Source organism: Oncorhynchus mykiss, chromosome 21 (genome assembly GCF_057628025.1).
Source record: "Oncorhynchus mykiss isolate SJ-2025 chromosome 21, ASM5762802v1, whole genome shotgun sequence".
Classification (NCBI taxonomy): Eukaryota; Metazoa; Chordata; class Actinopteri; order Salmoniformes; family Salmonidae; genus Oncorhynchus; species Oncorhynchus mykiss.
The window spans coordinates 29,258,122-29,283,667 of NC_143042.1; the positions used below are offsets into that span (position 1 = coordinate 29,258,122).

At 41.4% G+C, this 25,546-nt stretch overlaps 1 protein-coding gene across 3 annotated transcripts in view; it reads left to right on the top strand.

Annotated features, from left to right (window-relative positions):
• LOC110500325 (protein phosphatase 2, regulatory subunit B', beta) overlaps nt 1-25,546 on the top strand; it is a 45,412-nt gene that overhangs the window by 15,883 nt on the left and 3,983 nt on the right. Inside the window, exons 2-12 of one of the 3 annotated variants that reach the window (XM_021577634.3) lie at nt 6,906-7,102; nt 7,517-7,618; nt 7,841-7,933; nt 8,071-8,201; nt 8,362-8,421; nt 15,274-15,382; nt 23,304-23,357; nt 23,641-23,691; nt 23,914-24,033; nt 24,977-25,104; nt 25,349-25,456. In XM_021577634.3, the coding sequence (XP_021433309.1) occupies nt 6,906-7,102; nt 7,517-7,618; nt 7,841-7,933; nt 8,071-8,201; nt 8,362-8,421; nt 15,274-15,382; nt 23,304-23,357; nt 23,641-23,691; nt 23,914-24,033; nt 24,977-25,104; nt 25,349-25,454 (1,151 nt within the window). In that variant the 3' untranslated portion in view covers nt 25,455-25,456. Of the gene's footprint in view, nt 1-6,905; nt 7,103-7,516; nt 7,619-7,840; nt 7,934-8,070; nt 8,202-8,361; nt 8,422-15,273; nt 15,383-23,303; nt 23,358-23,640; nt 23,692-23,913; nt 24,034-24,556; nt 24,805-24,976; nt 25,105-25,348; nt 25,457-25,546 lie in introns of those variants that run through there. The other 2 variants (XM_021577633.3, XM_090214356.1) reach the window with 2 other exon arrangements.

Sequence of the window (25,546 nt, forward strand, 5' to 3'; positions counted from 1 at the left end):
GAAAAACATCTGATGTGAACATTTATGATGTGATTGGTCAAAAGACCAATTAGTGGAAAAAATATCAGAATTGGGCTGCCTGTGTAAACGCAGCTTATGTGGTCACATAGGACGACTTGGGAGAATGATGATCCGCAACAGACAGCATATCTCAGTATGAGAATTGAAAATACAGCCAGACTGGCCTGTTACTGTCCCTTTCCAGACCTTGTACATTATCGAGTGTAGAACTGATTCAAATTGAATGAAACATTCAAATCACAGGGCTTTTGCACCATTATTCAAATTACATTTTCACTGCAGCCTAGAGTAGAATGTTGAAAATTGGTGCAGCTTTGAATGATTTTTTGTGTTGTATGAATGCTAGTCAGTCTATTGCAGATCTGGACATATACGATCCACCTACTACCATTGTCACTATGAATGGTGGGTGAGGGCAGGATATACAGTTAGACTGGTAGACCATATTGACCTGGTGGTATAGTAATAGTTAGCGCACGGAAAAGCGTAGTGCATAATAAGGGAAGTACCAAAACACCTTGACATACAGTGGGAAGAAAAAGTATGTGAACCCTTCAGAATTACCTGGATTTCTGCATAAATTGGTCATAAATTGGTTCTGATCTTCATCTAAGTCACAACAATAGACAAACACAGTCTGCTTAAACTAATAACAGACAAACAATTATAAATGTTCATGTCTTTATTGAACACATCGTGTAAACATTCACAATGCAGGTTGGAAAAAGTATGTGGATTTAAAAACAGGTTGACCCTGCTTTGGCAGCAATAACATCAACCAAACATTTTCTGTAGTTATGGATCAGACCTGCACGATGGTCAGGAGGAATTTTGGACCATTCCTCTTTACAAAACTGTTTCAGTTCCACAATATTCTTGGGCTGTCTGGTGTGAACCGCTCTGTTGAGGTCATGCCATAGCATTTCAATCGGGTTGAGGTCAGGACTGACTGGGCCACTCCAGAAGGTGTATTTCTTCTGTTCAAGCCATTCTATTATTGATTTACTTCTGTCTTTTTGGTTGTTGTCCTGTTGCTTCACTTAACTTCTGTTGAGCTTCAATTGGCGGACAGATACATTCTTCTACAAAATGTCTTGATAAACTTGAGAATTCATTTTTCCATCGATGATAGCAAGCTGTCCTGCCTTGAGGTAGCAAAGCAGTCCCAAACCATGATGCCCCATAAGAAGAGACTTGCTTTGGCCAAGAAACACAAGCAATGGACATTAGAATGGTGAAATCTGTCATTTGGTCTGATGAGTGCAAATTTGAGATTTTTGGTTCCAACCACCATTTCTTTGTGAGATGCAGAGTAGGTGAATGAATGATCTCTGCATGATTTATTCAGAATTTAAGGCACATTTAACCAGCATGGCTACCACAGAATTATGCTCTGCAGCGATGCGCCATCCCATCTGGTTTGCGCTTAGTGGGACTATCATTTGTTTTTCAACAGGACAATGACCCAACACATCTCCAGGCTGTGTAAGGGCTATTTGACCAAGAAGGAGATTGATGGAGTGCTGCATCAGGTGACCTGGCCTCCACAATCACCCAACCTCAACCCAATTGAGATGGTTTGGGATGAGTTGGATCGCAGAGTGAAGGAAAAGCAGCCAACAAGTGTTCAGCATATCTGGGAACTCCTTCAAGACTGATGGAAAATCATTCCAGGTGAAGCTTGTAAAGAGAATGCCAAGAGTGTGCAAATCTGTCATCAAGGCAAAGGCTGGCTACTTTGAAAAATCAAAAATATTTGGTTACTACATGATTCCATATATGTTATTTCATAGCTTTCATGTCTTCACTATTATTCTACAATGTAGAACATTTGAGAAATAAAGAAAACCCCTTGAATGAGTAGGTGTGTCAAAACTTGGTACTGTAGGTGAGGTGCATGCAAGCAGGTGAGGAAATTTGACTAGGATGGAATAAATTATGCAGCAAAACCTGCAAAAGGGTAATGTTGACCCTCTTCTGTGCCCAATAAAAAAACACACAACCCTCCCCAAAGCAAAAAACAAGTTAGACAACCCTGCCTTATTCTGTACCCACCCCAGCCCAGTACATTTTGGATTGTCCCTTATGTGGTGATGCTGTGTTGTGTTTTCTGATATGTAAGACACACTTCCTGAAAGGGACATAATAAAGAAATAGTTATTCTATGTCCTCTCTCTCTCTCTCTCTCTCACTCTCTCACTCTCTCACTCACTCTCACTCTGTCTCTGTCTGTCTTTTTTTCTTTCTTTCTTTCTTTCTCTCTCTCTCTCTCTCTCTCTCTCCCCCTGTCTCTCTCCCTTTCTCTTTCTCTCTCTCTCTCACTGCGTCACAATGTGGGTGAGGTTAGACAATGAGAGAGAGACGGAGGAGGGCTGCTGCTATAATAGTGGCTCTTCGTCTCACACACACACGCACGCATGCACACACACACACAGCCAAAACAGAAAAAGTGTTTTTTAAAGACGAGAGTAGTAGTTGCTCATCTCATTTAGAAAGCCACAGAGCCAAGGAGGGAGGGAGGGAGGAGAGGTACCCAGGGATATGGAGGGAGGAAGGGGAAGAGAGTAAGACAGAAGAGCAACATAGATGATGTCATCCTTTAATCCTTTCTCTCTCCCTCTCTCTCTCTCTCTCTCTCTCTTTCGACCTTTCCCCATCTCTCTCCTCTCCTTCTCCCTCTCTCTCTTTCTCTTTCCGTTTCCCTGTATCTCTCCCTCTGTCTCTCCATTTCCCCCATCTCTGTCCTGTCTCTCTCTCTCTTCTCCCTCTCTCTGTGGTAGTACTATATTTAGCTCTGGCTGTGTGTGTGTGTTGCCGGGTGTCTGAATCAGTGATGCTTCTTCATGTCTGCCCCTTAAAGATGTCTGCACACCTTTAAACTCCCTGTTTATTTCACATTCTTTCTCTCTCCTACCCTTTCGCTCTCTAGCTCTCTCTTTCTCTCTTTTCCTCTCTCTCCATCCCTGTTTCCACAAACTCACTGTCTCCAATTTAATTTGTATTTTTCTGCCACTGTGCTCCGGAAGCTACAATATGTACACTTAGAAAAAAGGGTACCGAAAGGGTTCTTCAACTGTCCCAGTAGGATAACCCTTTTTGGTTCCATGTAAAATTATTTTTAGTTCCAGGTAGAACTCTTTTCGGTTCTACCTGTGTAAAGGGTTTTACAATGAACTTAAAAGGGTTCTACCTGGAACCAAAAAGGGTTCTTCAATGGGTTCTCCTATGGGGACAGCCGACGAACCCTTTTAGGTTCTAGATAGCTACAATCTTAAAAAAAAGGTGCTATCTCTCTCTCTCTCTCTCTCTCTGTCTCTCTTATTCAAGTTCGCTCCCCCTCTCTCCATTTCTTTCCCTACCACCCCCTCCTCCTGTATCGCTAATCTTCCCTACCAAGCATAAAGGTATCTTTAAATGATACCCTATTCCCTATATAGTTTACTACTTTTGAACAGAGCCCCATGGGTCTATTGGGGACACACACTCTATTCCCAGCACAATTCCTTTCCTTGATACTGTAGCCCAGGGATGGTCAACTTTGATGGGGATTGGGGCCACAAAAAATTGGAACTCATCATGAGACGACGCAGTGGCTTGCGGGTCTGCGTACCCACATCCATACCCACACATGCAGTCTAGTGATTTATACAATCAATATATTTGTGCAGTTAAACTACTTAAATATCTTAACTAAACCCCCTGTATATAGCCTCACTATGTTATTTTAATTATTTTAAACTTCTATTTTTTATTTAAAACTGTATTGTTGGTTAAGGGCTTGTAAGTAAGCATTTCAGTGTAAGGTCTACTACACCTGTTGTAAACGGCATGTGTGACAAATAACATTTGATTTGATTGAAATGCAGGACCGGCCTTAACCTTTTTAACATTTACCGCGTCATGATGGCACAGAGAAATATTTCATACAATTCTACAAATTTTGCCATGACTTATGCCATGTTAATATGATATCTGATTGCGAGTGACTTACAAAATCAATGGGGCCCCATTGGAGGTCAGGGCCCCTGGGCATGTGCCTTGTGTGCCCTGTCGATATTTGGCCATGATTACTCGTTGGCCATGATAACTAGTTTAGATAACTGGCTAGACTAAATTACCAAGCACCCGAGTGGCGCAGCAGTCTAGGGCACTGCATCTCAGTAATAGAGGTGCCACTACAGACACCCTGGTTCAAATCCAGGTTGTATCACAACCAGCTGTGATTGGGAGTCCCATAGGGCAGTGCACAATTGGCCCAGAGTTGTCTGGGTTTGGCCAGTGTAGTCTGTCATTTAAAATAAGAATTTGTTCTTAATTGACTTGCCTGGTTAAATGAAAAAAACATTTACTGACATGGCTATTTGAGTAACTGTCAGTGACTTACATACTGTAACAAAACCACATTTTTAAATTGCATCTTGTGTATTCTACTATTCTAATTCTCAACAGTACGTTGAGACCCCAAAAATGTAAACCTTTTGCGGGAGGGCCGGCCCCCCGTTTTTGGAAATCGATCCGCGGCCCTCCCCCCCGTTTTTGGAAATCGATCCGCGGGCCTCCGTGAGCCGTCTGTTGCCCATCCCTACTATAGGAATACTCCTTTGCTCTCTCTTTCTCTCTATTTTCCCTCCCTTTCTCGATCTGATCTTTCTGGTTCCTAGTTCGGCTCTTCTTCATACAATTACTCTCTATTAAAAACTGATTCGATTTCTCCTTCATAGTTGGACTATGGAGGGAGAGAGAGAAAGAGGAATGAATGGAGGGAGGAGAAAAGAATGGAGGGGTGAGACAGAGCTCTACAGTTCGACCATTTTACTCGCATATGCACCTAAATGTTTTGCTGTGCTACCTGGAAGTTTTATTTAGGAGCACCAGTGAGCCTAACATTTTTGGGGATTATATATATATATATACAGTGCCTTGCGAAAGTATTCGGCCCCCTTGAACTTTGCGACCTTTTGCCACATTTCAGGCTTCAAACATAAAGATATAAAACTGTATTTTTTTGTGAAGAATCAACAACAAGTGGGACACAATCATGAAGTGGAACGACATTTATTGGATATTTCAAACTTTTTTAACAAATCAAAAACTGAAAAATTGGGCGTGCAAAATTATTCAGCCCCTTTACTTTCAGTGCAGCAAACTCTCTCCAGAAGTTCAGTGAGGATCTCTGAATGATCCAATGTTGACCTAAATGACTAATGATGATAAATACAATCCACCTGTGTGTAATCAAGTCTCCGTATAAATGCACCTGCACTGTGATAGTCTCAGAGGTCCGTTAAAAGCGCAGAGAGCATCATGAAGAACAAGGAACACACCAGGCAGGTCCGAGATACTGTTGTGAAGAAGTTTAAAGCCGGATTTGGATACAAAAAGATTTCCCAAGCTTTAAACATCCCAAGGAGCACTGTGCAAGCGATAATATTGAAATGGAAGGAGTATCAGACCACTGCAAATCTACCATGACCTGGCCGTCCCTCTAAACTTTCAGCTCATACAAGGAGAAGACTGATCAGAGATGCAGCCAAGAGGCCCATGATCACTCTGGATGAACTGCAGAGATCTACAGCTGAGGTGGGAGACTCTGTCCATAGGACAACAATCAGTCGCACAAATCTGGCCTTTATGGAAGAGTGGCAAGAAGAAAGCCATTTCTTAAAGATATCCATAAAAAGTGTTGTTTAAAGTTTGCCACAAGCCACCTGGGAGACACACCAAACATGTGGAAGAAGGTGCTCTGGTCAGATGAAACCAAAATTGAACTTTTTAGCAACAATGCAAAACGTTATGTTTGGCGTAAAAGCAACACAGCTCATCACCCTGAACACACCATCCCCACTGTCAAACATTGTGGTGGCAGCATCATGGTTTGGGCCTGCTTTTCTTCAGCAGGGACAGGGAAGATGGTTAAAATTGATGGGAAGATGGATGGAGCCAAATACAGGACCATTCTGGAAGAAAACCTGATGGAGTCTGCAAAAGACCTGAGACTGGGATGGAGATTTGTCTTCCAACAAGACAATGATCCAAAACATAAAGCAAAATCTACAATGGAATGGTTCAAAAATAAACATATCCAGGTGTTAGAATGGCCAAGTCAAAGTCCAGACCTGAATCCAATCGAGAATCTGTGGAAAGAACTGAAAACTGCTGTTCACAAATGCTCTCCATCCAACCTCACTGAGCTCAAGCTGTTTTGCAAGGAGGAATGGGAAAAAATTTCAGTCTCTCGATGTGCAAAACTGATAGAGACATACCCCAAGCGACTTACAGCTGTAATCGCAGCAAAAGGTGGCGCTACAAAGTATTAACTTAAGGGGGCTGAATAATTTTGCACGCCCAATTTTTTAGTTTTTGATTTGTTAAAAAAGTTTGAAATATCCAATAAATGTTGTTCCACTTCATGATTGTGTCCCACTTGTTGTTGATTCTTCACAAAAAAATACAGTTTTATATCTTTATGTTTGAAGCCTAAAATGTGGCAAAAGGTCGCAAAGTTCAAGGGGGCCGAATACTTTCGCAAGGCACTGTATATAAAATATTTTTCATTGTGTTACAATTTTTTTGTGTGTGCGCCTACATTTTTCAACTTAAGTGCACATGTGCTCCTTATAAAATAGGTCAGCGTAGAGCCCTGTGAGAGGGAAGGAGGGATGGGGGAAAAGGTTGGAGTGGTGAGAAGAGGGGAGGGATGGATGTACATTTTTAACAGAGACTTTGAACATTTAGTTCTCACAAATTTACTGTTTGGTGTTACCTTGATGTGATCAAAAAGTGCAGTCTGTTGGTTTAACGGTTTTGACTGTTTGTGGGAGTGTTGTGTTTAACTTCTCCGTCTCTCCATCCCTCTCACTCTCCCTCTCTCCATACCTCCCCAGATGCCCCTGTGGCAGAGCTCCATGACCTGTTCTGTAAGAAGCTGCAGCAGTGCTGCGTCCTCTTTGACTTCCTGGACTGTGTGGCTGACCTGAAGGGGAAAGAGATCAAACGAGCTGCGCTCAACGAACTGGTGGAGTCTGTTGCTACAAGCAGAGGAGTTCTGATAGAGCCACTCTACCCAGAGGCTATTAAGATGGTGAGAGAGGAGGAGTGAGGGAGGGAGGAGGAGGCAGGAGGAAGAAGAAAACGTGAGAGGAGAGAGGGAGGGAGAGGGGGGAAAGTAGTAGCAGAAAGGGGGTGGAGAGTGGATCGAGAAGAGTAGAAGAGTGGAGAAAGGGAGAGACGAGAGAAGGTGGAAAGATGTAAAGAACTCTTCAACCGGAGTGTAGAAGAAAATAAAGGATTGGTTGAAGGAGAGAGAAAGAGGGAGGAGAGGAAGAGAAGGACAAGACGAAGGAAAGAGATAGATAGCATTGGAGAAAAGAGAAAGGGTTATGAAGTTCAGAGAAGCCTAGGTTCATTTATTTTCTATTCTCTTATTTTCATCCTTTTCCTTTCCTCCTGCCTCCACCTCTCCTCTCCTCTCCTCCAACCCTCCAACCTCTTTTAGATCTCAGTGAATATCTTCAGGACATTACCTCCCAGTGAGAACCCAGAGTTTGACCCGGAGGAGGATGAACCCACTCTAGAGGCCTCCTGGCCACACCTGCAGGTGTATACACACACACACACACACACACACACACACACACACACACACACACACACACACACACACACACACATACATACATATATGGGCAGTCACACGATTAGAAACAGATTTGAAATCTATGTTTGTGAAGATGATTCCATCTATCACCTTCTGTCTTTTTTATTTTTATTTAACTCTGTCTCAACTGTGTGTGTGTACTCTGTGTGTATGTTTTCTCAGCTGGTGTATGAATTCTTTCTGCGTTTCCTGGAGAGCCCAGACTTCCAGCCCTCCATGGCCAAACGCTACGTTGACCAGAAGTTTGTTCTTCAGGTAGAAATCCATTTCTTACATGTCTGCCTCTTACAATATGTATTTCAATATGTCTGTCTCTGTTTGTGTATTACTCAGACTCTCTGGGTTCTGCATTTTGATCATTTATCTCTCTTTCTCTGTGTGCGTGCGTGTAGCTGTTGGAATTGTTTGACAGTGAGGATCCGAGGGAGAGAGAGTACCTAAAGACCATCCTGCATCGTGTCTACGGCAAATTGCTCGGCCTGCGGGCATACATACGCAAACAGATCAACAATATCTTCCTCAGGTACCACGCACACACACACGCTCAGGTATACACACATGCATGTACATGTACACACTCACATACTCACTCACTAACATGCAAACACACACAGACACACATTAACATTGCAAATTATGCGTTTGTGTGACAGTGTCTGTGTGACCTGTCGCTGTTCTTCCAGGTTTATCTATGAGACCGAGCACTTCAACGGTGTGGCAGAGCTACTGGAGATCCTGGGCAGGTGTGTATCTTCTTTGTATCACACACTCTTTACCCTCTATGGGGTGCAGGTGCTCAAGTTCTGTTAGATCAATACATGTCACTGAAAGGTCCATTTTCCATTTTATGAAAACCAGCCAACATTGCTGTCCTTGAGGACTGAAGCTGTGTATCTCCTCTACACTCTACACCAAGAATGTGCAACTTTGATGGGGTTGGGGGCCACAAAAAATCTGAACTTGTGGGTCTGTGCACCCACATCCATACTCACACATGCAGACAAATGATTTATGCAATCAATCAATTTGTGCAATTAAACTATACTACTCTGTTAACTAAATGCATTATACCCTCCTAGCCTTTTGGGGGACCTAGGCAAGATTTGGCCCCCCTACCCCCTACTAATTCTTTTTACTGGCCAATGTCTTGAATTATGGAGAGAAAATGTTTAGTTTTAAAGGGATAGTTCGCCCAAATTACAAAATTGGTTTCCTTACCTTGTCAAAGTTTTAGCATTTGATGCCATTCGTCATGGCACAAATGCCATTCGTCATGGGACAGATAATAGCATTTTTCAAACATCATGTTCAAAACCTCTATAAGTGACCTTTATGAGCTTCCCAATCAATTGTAAATACTTTCGGATGATTTGTAATTTGGGTGAACTATCCCTTTCAAGCCAAAGTGCAGTCAAAAAGGTGATTTCCCTGTGTTTTATATATATTTACACATGAGGTTGGAACAATACTGTGACATTTTTTACATGATGATGCCCTTTTAATGTTTAGCTGTTTGAAAAGACTGCCCGAAATTTCAGCCTGCTTGGGTGGTTTGGAGTTTTGGACTGCATGGTGTAATTAGCTAATAGACAAATAACAGCTAGTTTTCAGTTTTCCCTTCACACTCAGACCACTCCCAGACAGTCCTAGCAAAATTCTTACTTGAGAAATTACTTTTTGCTACAAAGCTATTTTTGTTTATTTTTTACCATTTTATTTTAAAACAATCACTGTAAATTGTAACCCAGAAAGGATTTGATATTGAGATAAAAGCAGCCGCATTGGACTTTTAAAGTTCATTTTCTGCAATTCTACACATTTTGCCATGGCGTGGAGAGAACATTTTGCAATTTTATAACAAACTTCATGCAATTCTCCTAATTTTGCCATAGGGCAGAGAGAAGAAAATAGCACATTTCCTGCAATTCTATCCGTTTTGACGTGGGGTGGAGATACATTCTTGCAGTTTTAAAATTAATTTCCTACAATTCTACACATTTTGCCATGACTTAGCCATGTTAATATGATATCTGGGTGAGAGTGACTAATAAAATCATTGGGGGCCTACTGGAGGTCAGGGCCCTGGTCGGTATTTGGCCAGGATTACTACAAGTTTAGATAGCTGGCTACACTAACTTACCAATCTAAAAATGTTTAGCTGACATTACTAATTGAGTGACTGTCAGTGACTGACATAACCAAATTTCGATGCACAGCCAAATTTCGAAATTGCACCTTGTGTATTCTACTATTGCAATTCTCAACTGTAAGTTGAGACCCCGACTGAGTAGAAAAAAACATAGGTCTGATTGTTTTTGGAAATTGTTCCGCAGGCTGCCAGTTGCCCCTCCCTGCTCTACACAGTTTCTCTTTCTCCCTTACTACAAGTGACACACACTGTTTATCTTTCTCCCAAGTCAACAAAACATACCTTTGATTTTAGGTTTCTTCATGCTGGGACTGAGAAGATTGAGAGATAGAGAAATGGAGGGAGGGAGGGAGGGTGAGGGAGTGAGTCAATGTTTTGGGGGAAGGAGGGGGTGTGGGCTTCAGGTTGATGCTGACTGAGTATTTATAGACCCACCCACAAACTCACTGATAGATAGAAGAAAGGGAGAGAGAGAGTGGAGAGAAAGAGACGGGAGGGGAGGGAGAATGAAATAGAGGGGTATATAGGGGTGCCGTAGACAGAAGAGAGAGGATGAGAAACGGAGGATTAGAGAGGGATGCGATAGAGAGAGAGGCAATAGAGAGAGGCAGATATAGAAAAGGAATGGAAGAGAAAAACATTTGTTCTATTTTATCCTCCATAGCTATTTCTCTCTCTTTCATTCCTCAAATAGGAAGAGAGAAAACAAGGGAAGAAAAAGGTTGATTAAAGGATAAAAAAGATGATGATAAACAGAAGACAGACACAAATAACAACTATGAGAGAGAGAGAGAGAGAGAGAGAGAGAACTATACATACCTCTGCCTAAACATCAGTGCCACAGGCAGGGGTGCAACTTTGGTTTTAGAAGTGTGGGGAGATGACATAATAGTATATATTTTTTAATCAGATAAACTCTCCAAACAGCCTACCCAGCCGCTCGGAGGCGTCCGCAAGGATCTGGCAAAAAATACTTGAATCAGTAGAGAACCCATTGCTCTTTATGGTTGTGAGGCTTTGGTCACCAACCAATAATTCACAAAATGGGACAAACACCAAATTGAGACTCTGCAGAGCAAAATTAGGCTAATTATCAAAATCCAGAAAAGACCCGTCAAATTCTACAACCACCTAAAAGGAGGCGATTCCCAAACCTTCCATAACAAAGCCATCACCTACAGAGAGATGAACTTGGAGAAGAGTCCCCTAAGCAAGCTGGTCCTGGGGCTCTGTTCACAAACACAAACAGACCCCACAGAGCCCCAGGAGAGCAACACAATTAAACCCAAACAAATCATGAGAAAACAAAAAGATAAGTACTTGACACATTGGAAAGAATTAACAAAAAAACAGAGCAAACTAGAATGCTATTTGGCCCTAAACAGAAAGTACACAGTGGCAGAATACCTGACCACTGTGACTGACTCAAAGTGAAGGAAAACTTTGGCTATGTACAGACTCAGTGAGCATAGCCTTGCTATTGAGAAAGACCGCCGTAAGCAGACCTGGCTCTCAAGAGAAGACAGGCTATGTGCACACTGCCCACAAAATGAGGTGGAAACTAAGCTGCACTTCCTAACCTCCTGCCAAATGTATGACCATATTAGAGACACATATTCTCCTCAGAACTCCCTCACACCCCAGACCTCACAACCATAAAGGACAATGGGTATTTTTAGTCAGATTCTAATTGTATGTCGAATTTTATGTTCCTTTTGATGGCGTAGAACGCCCTTCTTGCCTTGTCTCTCAGATCATTCACAGCTTTGTGGAAGTTACCTGTGGCACTGATGTTTAGGCCGAGATATGTATAGCTTTTTGTGTGCTCTAGGGCAACGGTGTCTAGATGGAATTTATATTTGTGGTCCTAGCAAACTGGACCTTTTTTGGAACACCATTATTTTGTCTTACTGAGATTTACTGTCAGGGCCAGGTCAGACAGAATCAGTGCAGAAGATCTGGGTGCTGCTGTAGGCCCTCATTGGAAAGAAGCACCAGATCATCAGCAAACAGTAGACATTTGACTTCAGATTCTAGTAGGGCGAGGTCGGGTGCTGCAGACTGTTCTAGTGCCCTCGCCAATTCGTTAATATAGATGTTGAAGAGGGTGGGGCTCAAACTGCATCGCTGTCTCACTGCAGGTCCCTGTGGAAAGAGATGTGTGTGTTGTTAGCCAATTTTAAACTCACACTTGTGTACATGGATTTTATAATGTTGTATGTTTTTCCCTCAACACTGCTTCCATCAATATAGCAGACCCTCATGCCAAATTGAGTCAACATATTTTTTTGAAATCAACAAAGCATGAGAAGACTTTGCCTTTGTTTTGGTTTGTTTGGGTGTGCAGGATGAGTTTGTGGTCTGACATATGGGAATTTGGTGAAAAGCTAATTCGATATTTGCTCACTACATCGTTTTCACTGAGGAAATGTAGGAATCTGCTGTTAATGATAATGCAGAGGATTTCCCCAAGGTTGCTGTTGACGCATATCCCATGGTAGTTATCGGGGTCCAATTTGTCTCCACTTTTTGGTTCCACATTTTGGGGAAGATGCCAGAGCTGAAGGTGATGTTAAAGAGTTTAAGTATAGCCAATTGGAATTGGTGGTCTGTGTATTTTATCATTTCAATTAGGATACCGACAACACCACAGGCCTTTTTGGGTTGGAGGGTTTGTATTTTGTCCTGTAGTTCATTCAATGTAACTGGAGAATCCAGTGGGTTCTGGTAGTCTTTAATAGTTGATTCTAAGATTTGTATTTGATCATGTAGAGCGCATTCGTAAAGTATTCTGACCCCTTCACTTTTCCACATTTTGTTACATTACAGCCTTATTCTAAAATGTATCAAATAAAAAAAAGTCCTCATCAATCTACACACAATACCCCATAATGACAAAATAAAAACAGGTTTTGTAGTCATTTGAACATTAAAAAAATTAAATACCTTATTTACTTAAGTATTCAGAACCTTTGCTATGAGTCTCGAAATTGAGCTCAGGTGTTTCCTTTGATCATCCTTGAGATGTTTCCACAACTTGATTGGAGTCCACCTGTGGTCAATTCAATTGATTGGACACGATTTAGAAAGGCACAATCCTATCTATATAAGGTCCAGCAGTTGACAGTACATGTCAGAGCAAAAAACCTTCCAGATGGACAACCATCTCTACAGCACTCCACCAATCAGGCCTTTATGGTAGAGTGGCCAGACGGAAGCCACTCCTCAGTAAAAGGCACATGAGAGCCTGCATGGAGTTTGTCCAAAAAGCACCTAAAGAACTCTTAGACCATGAGAAACAAGATTCTCTGGTCTGATGAAACCAAGATTGAACACTTTGGCCTATGCCAAGCGTCACGTCAGGAGGAAACCTGGCACCATCCCTACGGTGAAGCATGGTGGTTTGGCAGCATCATGCTGTGGGGATGTTTTTCAGTGGCAAGGACTGGGAGACTAGTCAGGATCGAGGGAAAAATGAATGGATTAAAGTACATAAAGATCCTTGATTAAAACCTGCTCCAGAGCTCTCAGACTGGGGCAAAGGTTCACTTTCCACTCAAACAATTATTTACCTATATTTAACCAGGCAAGTCAGTTAAGAACAAATTCTTTTTTTCAATGACAGCCTAGGATCAGTGGGTTTAACTGCCTGCTTAGGGGCAGAATGACAGATTTGTACCTTGTCAGCTCGGGGATTTGAACTTGCAACCTTTCAGTTACTAGTCCAATGCTCTAACCACTAGGCTACCCTGCCACCCCAATGACCTTAAGCACACAGCCGAAACAATGCTGGACTGGCTTCGGGACAAGTCTGAATATCCTTGAGTGGCCCAGCCAGAGCCTGGACTTGAAACCATTTGAATATCTCTGGAGAGACCTGAAAATAGCTTTGCAACAATGTACCCCATCACAGAGCTTGAAAGGATCTGCAGAGAAGAATGGGAGAAACTCCCCAAATACAGCCGTGCCAAGCTTGTAGCATCATACCCAAGAAGACTCAAGGCTATAATCGCTGCCAAAGTTGCTTCAATAAAGTACTGAGTAACGGGTCTGAATACTTATGTAAATGTGATATTATATATTTTTAAAACTTCTTAGATTGCCCCCTTTATTTAAATTGTCTCCTAAATGACATACCCAAATCTAACTGCCTGTAGCTCAGTCCCTGAAGCAAGTATATGCATATTCTTGGTACCATTTGAAAGGAAACACTTTGAAGTTTGTGGAAATGTGAATTGATTGTAGGGGAATATAACTCAATAGATCTGGTAAAAGAAAATACATAGAAAAAAACAACCGTTTTTTTCCCACCACCATCTTTGAAATGCAACAGAATGGTCCCAGTTCTATCCATCACTCTGGTTGTAATTCCGATGGCAGTAGTGTATGTGCAAAGTTTCAGATGGATAACTTGAAGTATGAGCAAACTTCATGACATTCAGTGTGAAGTCACCTAGGTACATTTGGGCAAATTATGAAGGAGGCATTTGCATTCATATTACATTTTTCTGAAAGAATATCGTCAAATCTGTATACTTGGACTTTGAATTAGCTTTTCCAGTATTAGCCATATTATAAGTTCAACATTTGCAAAACAACCAGTTTTCATAACTTCACAACTATTCTTATAATTTTTGGCCAAAAGTAAAAGGCATGCTGTCGAACAAGATTATTAGCTACATTCTCCCGTAAATCCCAGCTCATTGGCTATCTAGCTAGCTTTGTTTGATCCCGATTGGTGCTTATTTGACCAAGTTAGAGTTGTTCAAGTGAAAACCGCCCGCGTCATCGGCGTGCCATGAAGGTGTCGCTATCTCACCAAATATGGTGTCCTATATGACATACTACACCCCTAATTATATGGTGAAGTCTGGTTACGTTCTAGGATCTCTGAGGAATACAAACAAACGTGATTTGACTGGTTGAAACAACGTTTAGGGTTAGATTTTCAGGTTCCTTTCTTTGCAAATTGAACAAGTGGAAATACAAAATCGATCATGCATGCTATATGGACCATTTTAGGATATGAAAAAGGATTGTATCTAGCAGAATTTAAGTACACATTTCACCTTCAGAGGTGAATTTATCAAACCTATCGTGGTGAAAAAAGTGTTTTGTTGTTAGGAGCTCTCCTCAAGCAATAGCATGGCATTTTTTCGCAGTAATAGGTACTGTAAATTGTACAGTGCAGTTATATTAACAAGAATTTAAGCTTTCAGCCGATATAAGATATAATGTTTCGACATTTGTTGTTTCTCTAACATCTGCGATCGTGACAAGGCTCTGCATGATTTACAACTGTCCCGTTGACCGGACACCTTTACTACATTTGCACAAACCTGTTTTTGCATTCTTTATCAAACAATTTGTCATTGTTGTAAATTTCCTTAGGCTGTCTACTTGAATTTTTTTGATTTCATAGGTAAGCTTCTCTCTCTGTCTACAGCATTATAAACGGGTTTGCTCTGCCCTTGAAGTCGGAACACAAGCAGTTCCTGGTTCGAGTCCTGATACCTCTACACACAGCCAAGTCTCTGTCCATTTTCCATGCACAGGTCAGTCATTCTCTCTGTCTCTCTCTGACTCTCTCTGTCTGTCTCTGTCTGTGATTGCCTGTCTCTCTGTCTGTCTCTCTGTCTCTGTATGTCTGTCTATCTCTGTCTGTGTTTGCCTGTCTGTCTCTCTGTCTCTGTGTGTCTGTCTCTCTCTGTGTCTGTCTGTCTGTATGTCTGTCTGTCTCTGTGTGTGTTCCCCAGTGCTAAGAGTTAAAGGTGCGCTATGAAGAAATAATTTTCTGGATGCTAAAATTCGAATACTTCAGGTTCTGTGACAAAACAAGGAATTATAGTGTAGAAAATCATTCTATAATCTAAACCGCTGTGAAATATATTTTCCATAACCAAAATAAGTCACATTTCTATGTGCATTTGGTTGGGTTGCCAAAAAAGTTACACATTGCAGCTTTAAATATTAAATGAGACTACATTGTGCACCCATGACCACTAGAGACCGGCCTGGAGTCACACTACAGACTGACTGCACATCCAGCTGTGATCACAACTCACACTATCCTCTTACAGACACACACAACCAGTATCTGTGAATGTGTGTGTCTGTGTCAATGTGTAGGTTTCTATATATGTTTGTGTGCTCTATTCAATCTGTATGTACTTGTATCTTTGCATCTCAGCATTGGTGTGTGTGTGTGCATATATATGTGTTTGTGAATGTGTCAGTGTTTGTGTGTGTATTCTGAGTATAAATGTCAGCTTGCCCTACATTTCCCTCTTCAGGCTCCATGTATTATTTATTAACACACACAGCACGGCCTGCCAAACACACATGCTCTCTCGCTCACTCGCTCTGTTTCCCAGTACTAAGAGTTAAAGGTGTATTATGGTGAAATCATTTCCTGGTTGCTAAAACTCTACTACTTTGCCTAATTTCAGGTTATGTGACAAAACAAGCAAGTATAGTGTAGAGAATAGTGGTACAATCTAAACTGCTGTGAAATAAATGTTCAATAACCAAAAATATAGTTTGAAGCAAAAATGAAGCTTAAGAACGGGAAGCATAGAAATAGCGCACACAGAACAGATCTACCGCTTCTTTGACTTGCTTTCAGAAGGACAGATCTATAACTCACATTTCCATGTGAAATTTGTTAGGTTGCCCAAAAAGTTAAATATTGCCCCTTTAAATATTATATGAGACTGTAATGTGCACCCATGACCACTAGAGATCGGCGTCGAGTCACACTACAGACTGTGATCACAACCCACACCATCCTCTTATACACACACACAACCAGTATCTGTGAATGTGTGTCTACGTGTAGGTTTCTATATGCGAATGTGTGCTCTATTAAATCTGTATGTACTTGTATGTGTGCATCTCCGCCTTGGTGTGTGTGCACATATGTGTGTGTGTTAATGTGCATGTATTCTGAGTCTAAACGTTGGCTTGCCTTGCATTTCTCTCTTCTGACTCCATGTATTATTTATTAACACACACAGCATGGCCTGCCAACCACACAAACACACAGTTCCCTCAGGGAAAGAGCATGGTTAGCAAACCCCATTCAATCCAGCTAGATCAGCTCAAACTGCCCAAATAAAAACCATTAGCAGTGCAGGTCGGTTTGGTTTATCTCAAGGGTATTCAACTCTTACCATAAGGGGTCCAGAGCATGCTGGTTTTCTGTTCTACCTGATGATTAACTGCATCCACCTGGTATCCCAGGTGTAAATCCGTCCCTGAGCAGAGGGGAACAATGAAAAACGCAGTGGAACTGACTTTGACTTCCAGAGTTGAGTTTGAGGGGTCTAGCTGGTCTGACCAGCATGGTCTAGCTCATTGTTTCCCTAAGTAGGGGTAGCAACCCCATGTAGGGTCCTGATTTTAAAAATGTGGTTGCGAGAAGCAGTCGTAATAAACAGAACGGTTTCTGTTTTCTTACTACAAATGTGCCTCTATCTTTTTAAAGGGATACTTCGGGATTTTTGCAATGAAGCCCTTTATCCACTTCCCCAGAGTCAGATGAACTCATGGATACCATTTTTGTGTCTCTGCATCCAGTATGAAGGAAGTTTGAGGTAAGTTTTGTGAGCCAATGCTAACTAGCTTTAGCACAATTACTGGAAGTCTATGGTATCTACTAGTATGCTAGCAGTTACCATAGACTTCCAGGCATTGCGCTAACGCTAGTTAGCAATTGAGCTAACTGTTGTTAGCAAATTCCTTCAATCTGCACGCAGAGACATAAATGGTATCCATCTTCTGGCAAAGTAGATAAAAATACTTCATTTTTAAAATCCTGAAGTATACTACATTATTATTATTATTATTATGACCTCATCACTGAAAGATAAGATGTTTCCCTCTACAATACCCACTAGCCACACAGGACTAATGAGAAAAGAGTGGACAAGACTAGGCACTAAATCAGACTGAGGGAAAAAGAACATCATCAATGATGTACTTTTTTTATGCAGAAGATCATACAAAATGATTGCCTGATGATCTTCTTAACTTCCCAATACCATTCTAATTTCAGTCACTTCAAATCATACTTCCTTCAGATTGAAAAACGATCACAATTACTGCCAGACTGATTTGTAATTGACTGTCATAGCCCCAATATCAATAATATTTTGATATCAAAATGGGGTTGTGGGCCAAAAAAGTTTGGAACCCATTATCTAGATGGTTCTGCTGGCTGACCAGCATAGTCTAGCTGGTTCTGTTGGCAGACCAGTGTGGTCCAGCTCAGGGGTATTCAACTCTTACCCCACGAGGGCCAGAGCCTGCTAGTTGTCTGTTCTACCTGATAATGCATTGCATCCACCTGGTGTCCCAGGTCTAAATCAGTCCCTGATTAGAGGTGAACAATGAAAAAAAGCAGTGGAACTCAGAGTTGAGTTTAAGGGGTTTAGCTGGTCTGACTAGCATGGTCTAGCTGGTTATGCAAAAATACAGCGAAGGCTGGTCACGAGCAAAAACACAATGAAGGCTGGTTACCAGCCTATGCTGGTCTATGCTGTTTTATTTCAGCAAGGTGGGAGGGAACAATGGCCTGTTTCTCAAATAGTACCCTAATTCCCTATATATTGCACCACTTTTGACCAAAGCCTTTGGGACCTGGTCAAAAGTAGCGTACTACTGATAATAGGGTGGGGACTCTGGTTAAAAGTAGCCATGGTTTAGGCCAGTGTTTCCCAACTCCAGTCCTCGAGTACCCCTAACAGCATACATTTTTCTATTACTCCCTGACAAGCATACTTGATTCAACTTGTCAACTAATCGTCAAGCCCTCCATGAGTTGAATCAGGTGAGTTTGTCTGGGGCTCCAAAACATGTGTGTGTGTGTGTGTGTGTGTGTGTGTGTGTGTGTGTGTGTGTGTGTGTGTGTGTGTGTGTGTGTGTGTGTGTGTGTGGTTCGGGGGACTCGAGGACTGGAGTTGGCAAACACTGGTTTAGGCTGCTGTATTTACATTTTTAAAGTCACCAGTTGTCACCTCTTATTAGCCTGGAACTACAAACACCATAAACTCTATCCTAACAGACTACAATACCGATAATCCCTCACCTAACAACAGAAAACAATTCTGTATTTACCCTAGGCTTGTCACTAATCTGACTTTAATCCTTTAAACGCTTCAACTCCTGTCTTATTTTATTCACTGGTTCTTTCCTGCTTTTCTCATTCATCCCTCCCTCCATTCACCCCCACGCTCCAACCCTCTGTTGATCTTTCCATATAATGTGCATAGGGAGAAAGGGATGGAGAAAGTCAGGGATGAAGAGTGAAAAAAAGAAAAGTGGAAAAAAAAGAAAAGTGAAAAAGATGAGCGAGAGTGGAAAAGGTGAATGGGAGGCAGAGGTAGAAAGTAAATGAATTATAGAGAAAAAGAAAGTGATACAGATAGTTAGGAAGAGAGAGAGAAAGATCGAGAGAAATATACAGAGAGAGAGAGAGAGAGAGAGAGAGAGAAAGGAGCGGTATAAGCTCTATGTCATATCCCCTCAGGGCAGGCTGTGACATCACTCCTTCCGAAGTAAACACACACACTCCGTCGCCACGGTGCCCACTCGCCATGGCAACGCACCTAGGGAGGGGCAATCGCGAAACACACACACATGCAGTCACCAACTTGGAAAACGTATCTTTCCGATCCTTAGAGCAGTAATCCGGTGGGATCAGGGTTTTACATCCCATTGTATTCCCACTCTAGGGAAGGGTTTCCCAAACTCGGTCCTGGCCCCCCTAGGTGCACGTTTTGTTTTTTGCCCTAGCACTACACAACTGATTCAAATAACCAACTAATCATCAAGCTTGGATTATTTGAATCAGCTGTGTAGTGCTAGGGCAAAAAAACTAAACTTCCACCCAGGGGGTGGGCCCCAGGACCGAGTTTGGGAAACCCTACTCTAGGGAACATGTGGGTGGGTGTGTGTGGGTGTGTATTCTGACTCTAGGGAATGCTGCAACAAGAAAAAACTACAGATTACTGCAATACCACTGCTCATAACACAACACATGGGGTGTGAGTGTGTGCAGTGTTTGTGTGTGTGTGTATACACACACACACAGTATTTGAATGTGTGTGCGTGCATGTGTAAAATACAATATTTTAGTGCGTACACAGTATACAGTACTCCCAGCTAGCCCATTTGATTCCTTGGAAGTTGTTGGAACGTACGTTTTTGGTTTCCCATTGGTTCTGGGAACTGTCAAACTTTTAGCTTTTTGCCATTCTCAGTGCAGGTGGCACATAAAGCCCTGAAATCCTTAGATCAGAGAAAGCCTGCAGGTCCTGATCTTTTGGATCCCTGCTTTTTAAATCTGGCAGCTGATTTCATAGCTGAACCACTTACATCTCTGTTCAATCTAACCCTGGACTGTAATGAAATTCCAAAGATCTGGAAATCAGCATTTGTCCTACCACTTTTAAAAGGGGGAGATCCAACTCTTTTAAATAATTATAGGCCAATCTCAAAGCTGTCACTCCTGGTGAAAATACTTGAAACCCTTGTAAGTGAACAGCTAAAAGAGTTTTTATTTACTAACTCTATTTTACCAGTGTACCAATCGCACAATTACAGCAGCCATGAAGGTTTTAAATGATATCGCTGAAGCCATTGACTAAAACAGCACTGTGTCTCACTTTTTATTGATCTCTCTAAGGCTTTTGATACAGTTGCTCATGTTATACTAAGGCAGAGATTGTCGAGTGTAGGTCTTTCGGAGCATGCAGTTGCATGGTTTGCTAACTATCTGTCTGATAGAACTCCGTGCACTCAATTTGATGGGCTTATGTCTGTTAAATTGTCTGTCTTGAATGGTGTGCCCCAAGGCTCTGTACTTGGTCCTCTCTTATTCACTATTTATACAAATGATTTAGACAAAAAAGTCCAAAATGCACAACTTCATTTTTACGCTGATGATACTGTTATTTACTGTTGTGCCTCATCTCTCACAAAAGCTTTCCAGAACATGCTAACTGCTTTTTATACTGTTTTATACCTTGTGTCAATTGAAGCTTATCCTCAATACTGACAAAACTAAACTAATGGTGGTTTCTTATACAAGAAATAGACCTCTGAACCTTTCACCTATTACTACCTGTCAGGGCAAGGAGATTGAGTTTGTAACCTCATATAAATATCTTGGAATTTTAATTGATGACGGCCTCTCTTTTAAATTGCAACAACTTACAAAAAAATTGAAGCTGAAATTGGGATTTTATTTTAGGAATAAGGCCTGTTTTTCTTTTGAAGCCAGAAGGAGGCTAGTATCAGCTACATTTATGCCTTTACTAGACTATGGGTATATTTTATATATGAATGCTTCCGGTCAGTGTTTGAGATCAATTGACAGTCTTTACCATGGTACTTTGAGATTTATTTTAAACTGCAAAACCCTTATGCACCACTGCACTTTGTATACCAGGGTTGGCTGGCCTTCTCTAGTCACTCGTAGGCTCAGTCACTGGTATACTTTTATTTACAAAGCCATTTTGGGTTTACTACCTTTTTATTTGTGCATTTTTATTGTTCAGAAATGTGGTGGGTACTCTTCGTTCGTTGGACTTTATCCTGCTAACTGTTTCAAATGTCCGAACTGAATTTGGTAAAAGGGCTTTTATGTACTCTGCGCCATTGTCTTGGAACACCTTTCAAAATACTTTTAAACTGGAAGAACTTGTCCCGATTGGTGTTTTTAAATCACTGATGAAGGATTTTGAGGCTGATTCCCTGACCTGTCAATGTTTTTAATTTTCAGTTTTATACTCTTGTGAATTCAATGGTTATTACTAGATTACTTGTAGTTTTTCCATGTTGTCTGTCTGTAATTTTTTTGTAATGACTTGGTGCTGCCTATCTTGGCCAGGGCGCTCTTGAAAAATAGATTTTAATCTCAATGAGCCCTTCCTGGTTAAATAAAGGTTAAATAAAAAAATACAAAAAATAAAAGTCTGCTGACTGTTAAAACGGAATGTTTTTAAATGTTCTGGGAACTTACATTTTTAGTTTGCAGGGAGGTTCTGAGAGCATTTTACTATGGTTCCTTGAAAGTTCTCCTGATAGTTTTTATTAAAGTTCTGAGAACCGAAATTCTAGGTTATTTTGAGGTTTTTTAATAATTTCCTTTAAACTTTCACTGAATGTTTCAATAAGACTTTTAATAGCACTGCTAGCCCAGCTAGCACATAATGTTCTGAAAACCATATGTTTCTCAGAGCTTGGTGAGAGCATGGTTTTCGAATGGTTATTTTGCATACAACCTTCCCACAACATTCTGGGAATGGTGCAGGATACCCAGCTAGCACATAACTTTCTAAGAACCAGTACTTCATCATACATTTTTTAAAGGTTTCCTCATATTCCTATTTAAAGTCATGTTCTCTGAATGTTCAGAGAATGGTAAGATACCACGATCTTCTGTGGGAATTTCAGTAGTTCATCATAAAGTTTTTTGCAGGTTTCCTCATGGTTCTATTTAAAGTCATGTTCTCAGAACATTAAGAAAACGTTCCATAAAAACCACAATAAAACATTAAGAATGTTATTTAAAAAAATAAACATTATTTTCAGCGTCAGCACAACTCTGTCTATCCTCTATCTTGTTAAGTGTGTTCAGGTGTGTTAGCTGCGCCCACTAATTGCCCACACCTGATCTTAATGAATGCTCGTTTCCTTTGAAATGGTGTCTGATTGAATATACTAAAATGAACAGCTTTGTATAAGTTAAAAAACATGGGATCCTAACTCCATCCTGGTGGCACAGTGGACACATTCCATGGATAGAGAACAGAAGACCATTGGTTAAAATCTCACTGATGCCGTGCCACAAGAAAATTATATGTTTTTGCATGATTAATGCCTAACAGATGAAATTCCATGTGTTATATCTGTGCTTGGAGTTCAACACAGTTAAGCTAGCAGTGTTTTTAAAAGTCTTATTGAAACGTTTTCTCAGAACATTATTTAATTACTTTCAAATAACCTAGAATTTCCATTCTCAGAATGTTAATAAGACCTCACAGGAAAACTTTCAGGGAACTATAGTAAAATGTTCTCAGAAAACATTATGCGGAAGTACTGTACTTCCCACAGAAGAACGGTTTTTCTTAACGTTATTTCTTAACTATTTGAGAACATTCCCAATGTCAAACCAGTTGGAGAATATTCCTAGAACATTATCAAACTGAAATTAAATATAACCATGTTTGAACTTTTAGGAAACGTTCTCTTAATGTAATAAAACATTTTTTTTATGTTAAGTTCCTTAAATGTGCTGAGCAACTATATGGCGCCATTCCCAGAAAGTTATGGGAAGGTTGAATGCAAAATAACCATAGGACAACCATGCTCTCACCAAGTTCTAAGAAACATATGGTTCTCAGAACATTATGTGCTAGCTGGGCTGTGTGTGTGTGTGTTTACCTGCTGTATGTATCTACCACTCTACAGCTGGCGTACTGTGTGGTCCAGTTTATGGAGAAAGATTCTACTGTCACAGAATACGTAAGGAACACCTTTTCTGTCATTTAAGGTTGTAAAATCACAGTAACTTTCCTAAAAATCCCAGGCCTTCCAGAAATCCTGATTGCAGGATTTCCTGCATATTCCCTACTGATTCCAGGAATACTCCAACTGGGATTTTGGGAAAACCTGGGAATTTTGGATTATCGTTTACTGGAATTTTGCAACCTTACTGTTGTTAGTCACTGCTCACACTGGAACTTCCAGTATACATAAAACACTGTAACACCGTGCTGGACTTTGCCTCTGTTTGTTTTCTGTTCAGATCATACGAGGGCTCCTCAAATACTGGCCCAAAACCTGCACCCAGAAAGAGGTGAGATATCTTTGTGTGTTTTTTTATAAACCCATGGTGTGCTTCTCTCATATGTGTGTGAGCCTGTGTGTGTGCATCTGTGTGTGTGTGTGTGTCCACCCGTGTGTGTTGTGTGTATATTTGTGTGCATCTGTCTCTTCATCTGTGTGCGTGTTTTTCTTTGTGTGTGTGTGTGTGTGTGTGTGTGTGTGTGTGTGTTTGTGTGTGTGTGTGCATCTGTAGGTGATGTTCCTAGGGGAGATAGAGGAGATACTGGATGTGATCGAGCCATCTCAGTTTATCCGTGTTCAGGAGCCTCTCTTCAAACAGATTGCTGCCTGCATCTCCAGCCCACACTTCCAGGTACACGCACACACACACATTAAAATTAAAGCTCACACATGCACGCACACACATACACACACACAGATCTCTGCCTGCATCTCCAGCCCACACTCCCAGGTTAGGCCATGCCCACCACATCTGGACAGCCAATCCCCTGTCCTCTCGCATTGATCTAACAAACTGCAAAGGACAAATTCTCTGGACAATAAAGATTTGTTCTACTGTTATACACTGAGTGTACAAAACATTAAGAACACCTGCTCTTTCCATTACTGACTTACCAGGTGAATCCAGGTGAAAGCTATTATTCTTTATTCATGTCACTTGTTAAATCCACTTCAATCAGCGTAGAAAAAGGGGAGCAGACCGGTTATAGAAGGATTTTTAAGCCTTGAGACAATTAAGACATGGATTGTGTATGTGTGCCATTCAGAGGGTAAATGGGGAGAGAAAATATTTAACTGCCTTTGAACGGGGTATGGTAGTAGGTGCCATTTTGTATCAAGAACTGCAACACTGCTGGGTTTTTCACGCTCAACAGTTTCCCGTGTGTATCAAGAATGGCCCACCACCCAAAGGACATCCAGCCAACATGACACAACTATGGGAAGCATTAGAGTCAACATGGGCCAGCATCCCTGTGGAACACTTCCAACACCTTGAAGAGTCCATACCCTGACGAATTGAGGCTGTTCTGAGGGCAAAAGGGGGGTGCAACTCAATAGTCGGAAGATATTCCTAATGTTTTGTACAGTCAGTGTATATAATCTAAGCTTTCTCGTTCTTCCTCCCTCTATTCCCCTTCTGTACTCCCTCCATCCATCCCTTCCTCCCTCTTCCTTCCTTCTCCCTCACTACTTCTCTCTCTCTCCATCCCTTTCTCTCTCTATCTCCCTCCATCCCTTTCTCTCCCTCTCCTTCTCCCTCCCTCTCTCCATCTCTCTCTCCCTCCCTGCTGTAGGTAGCAGAGAGGGCCTTGTACTTCTGGAACAACGAGTACATCCTGTCTCTGATAGAGGAGAACTGTCAGGTGATTCTACCGCTGGTCTTCGCCACACTCTACAGAGTGTCCAAGGAGCACTGGAACCAGTGAGTGACCTCTACCCCTTAACCTCTAACCCCTAACCTATAACCTTTGCTCTTTAAGTCTGTATGAACTGTGAATCTCTGCAGATATACCTCTCTAACCCCACCTTCACTCGTTTTCTGTCCTTCTCTCTTTCTCACCTCTCCATCTCTCTCTCTTTCTCTCTCCCTCCATTTCACTCTCCCTCCATTTCTCTCTCCCTCCATCCCCCTCTCCCTCTCTCTATCTCTCTCTCTCTCTCTGCAGGACTATAGTCTCTCTGATCTACAACGTTCTGAAGACCTTTATGGAGATGAACAGCAAGCTGTTTGATGACCTCACTGCCTCTTACAAAGTGGAAAAACAGAAGTGAGCGTGCGTGTACTAATATGTGTGTATAACACCCCTGTTTCTCATCCTCCCCTCTTTCTTTCTCCTTTTCTCTTTGTATTCACTTGCATTCAA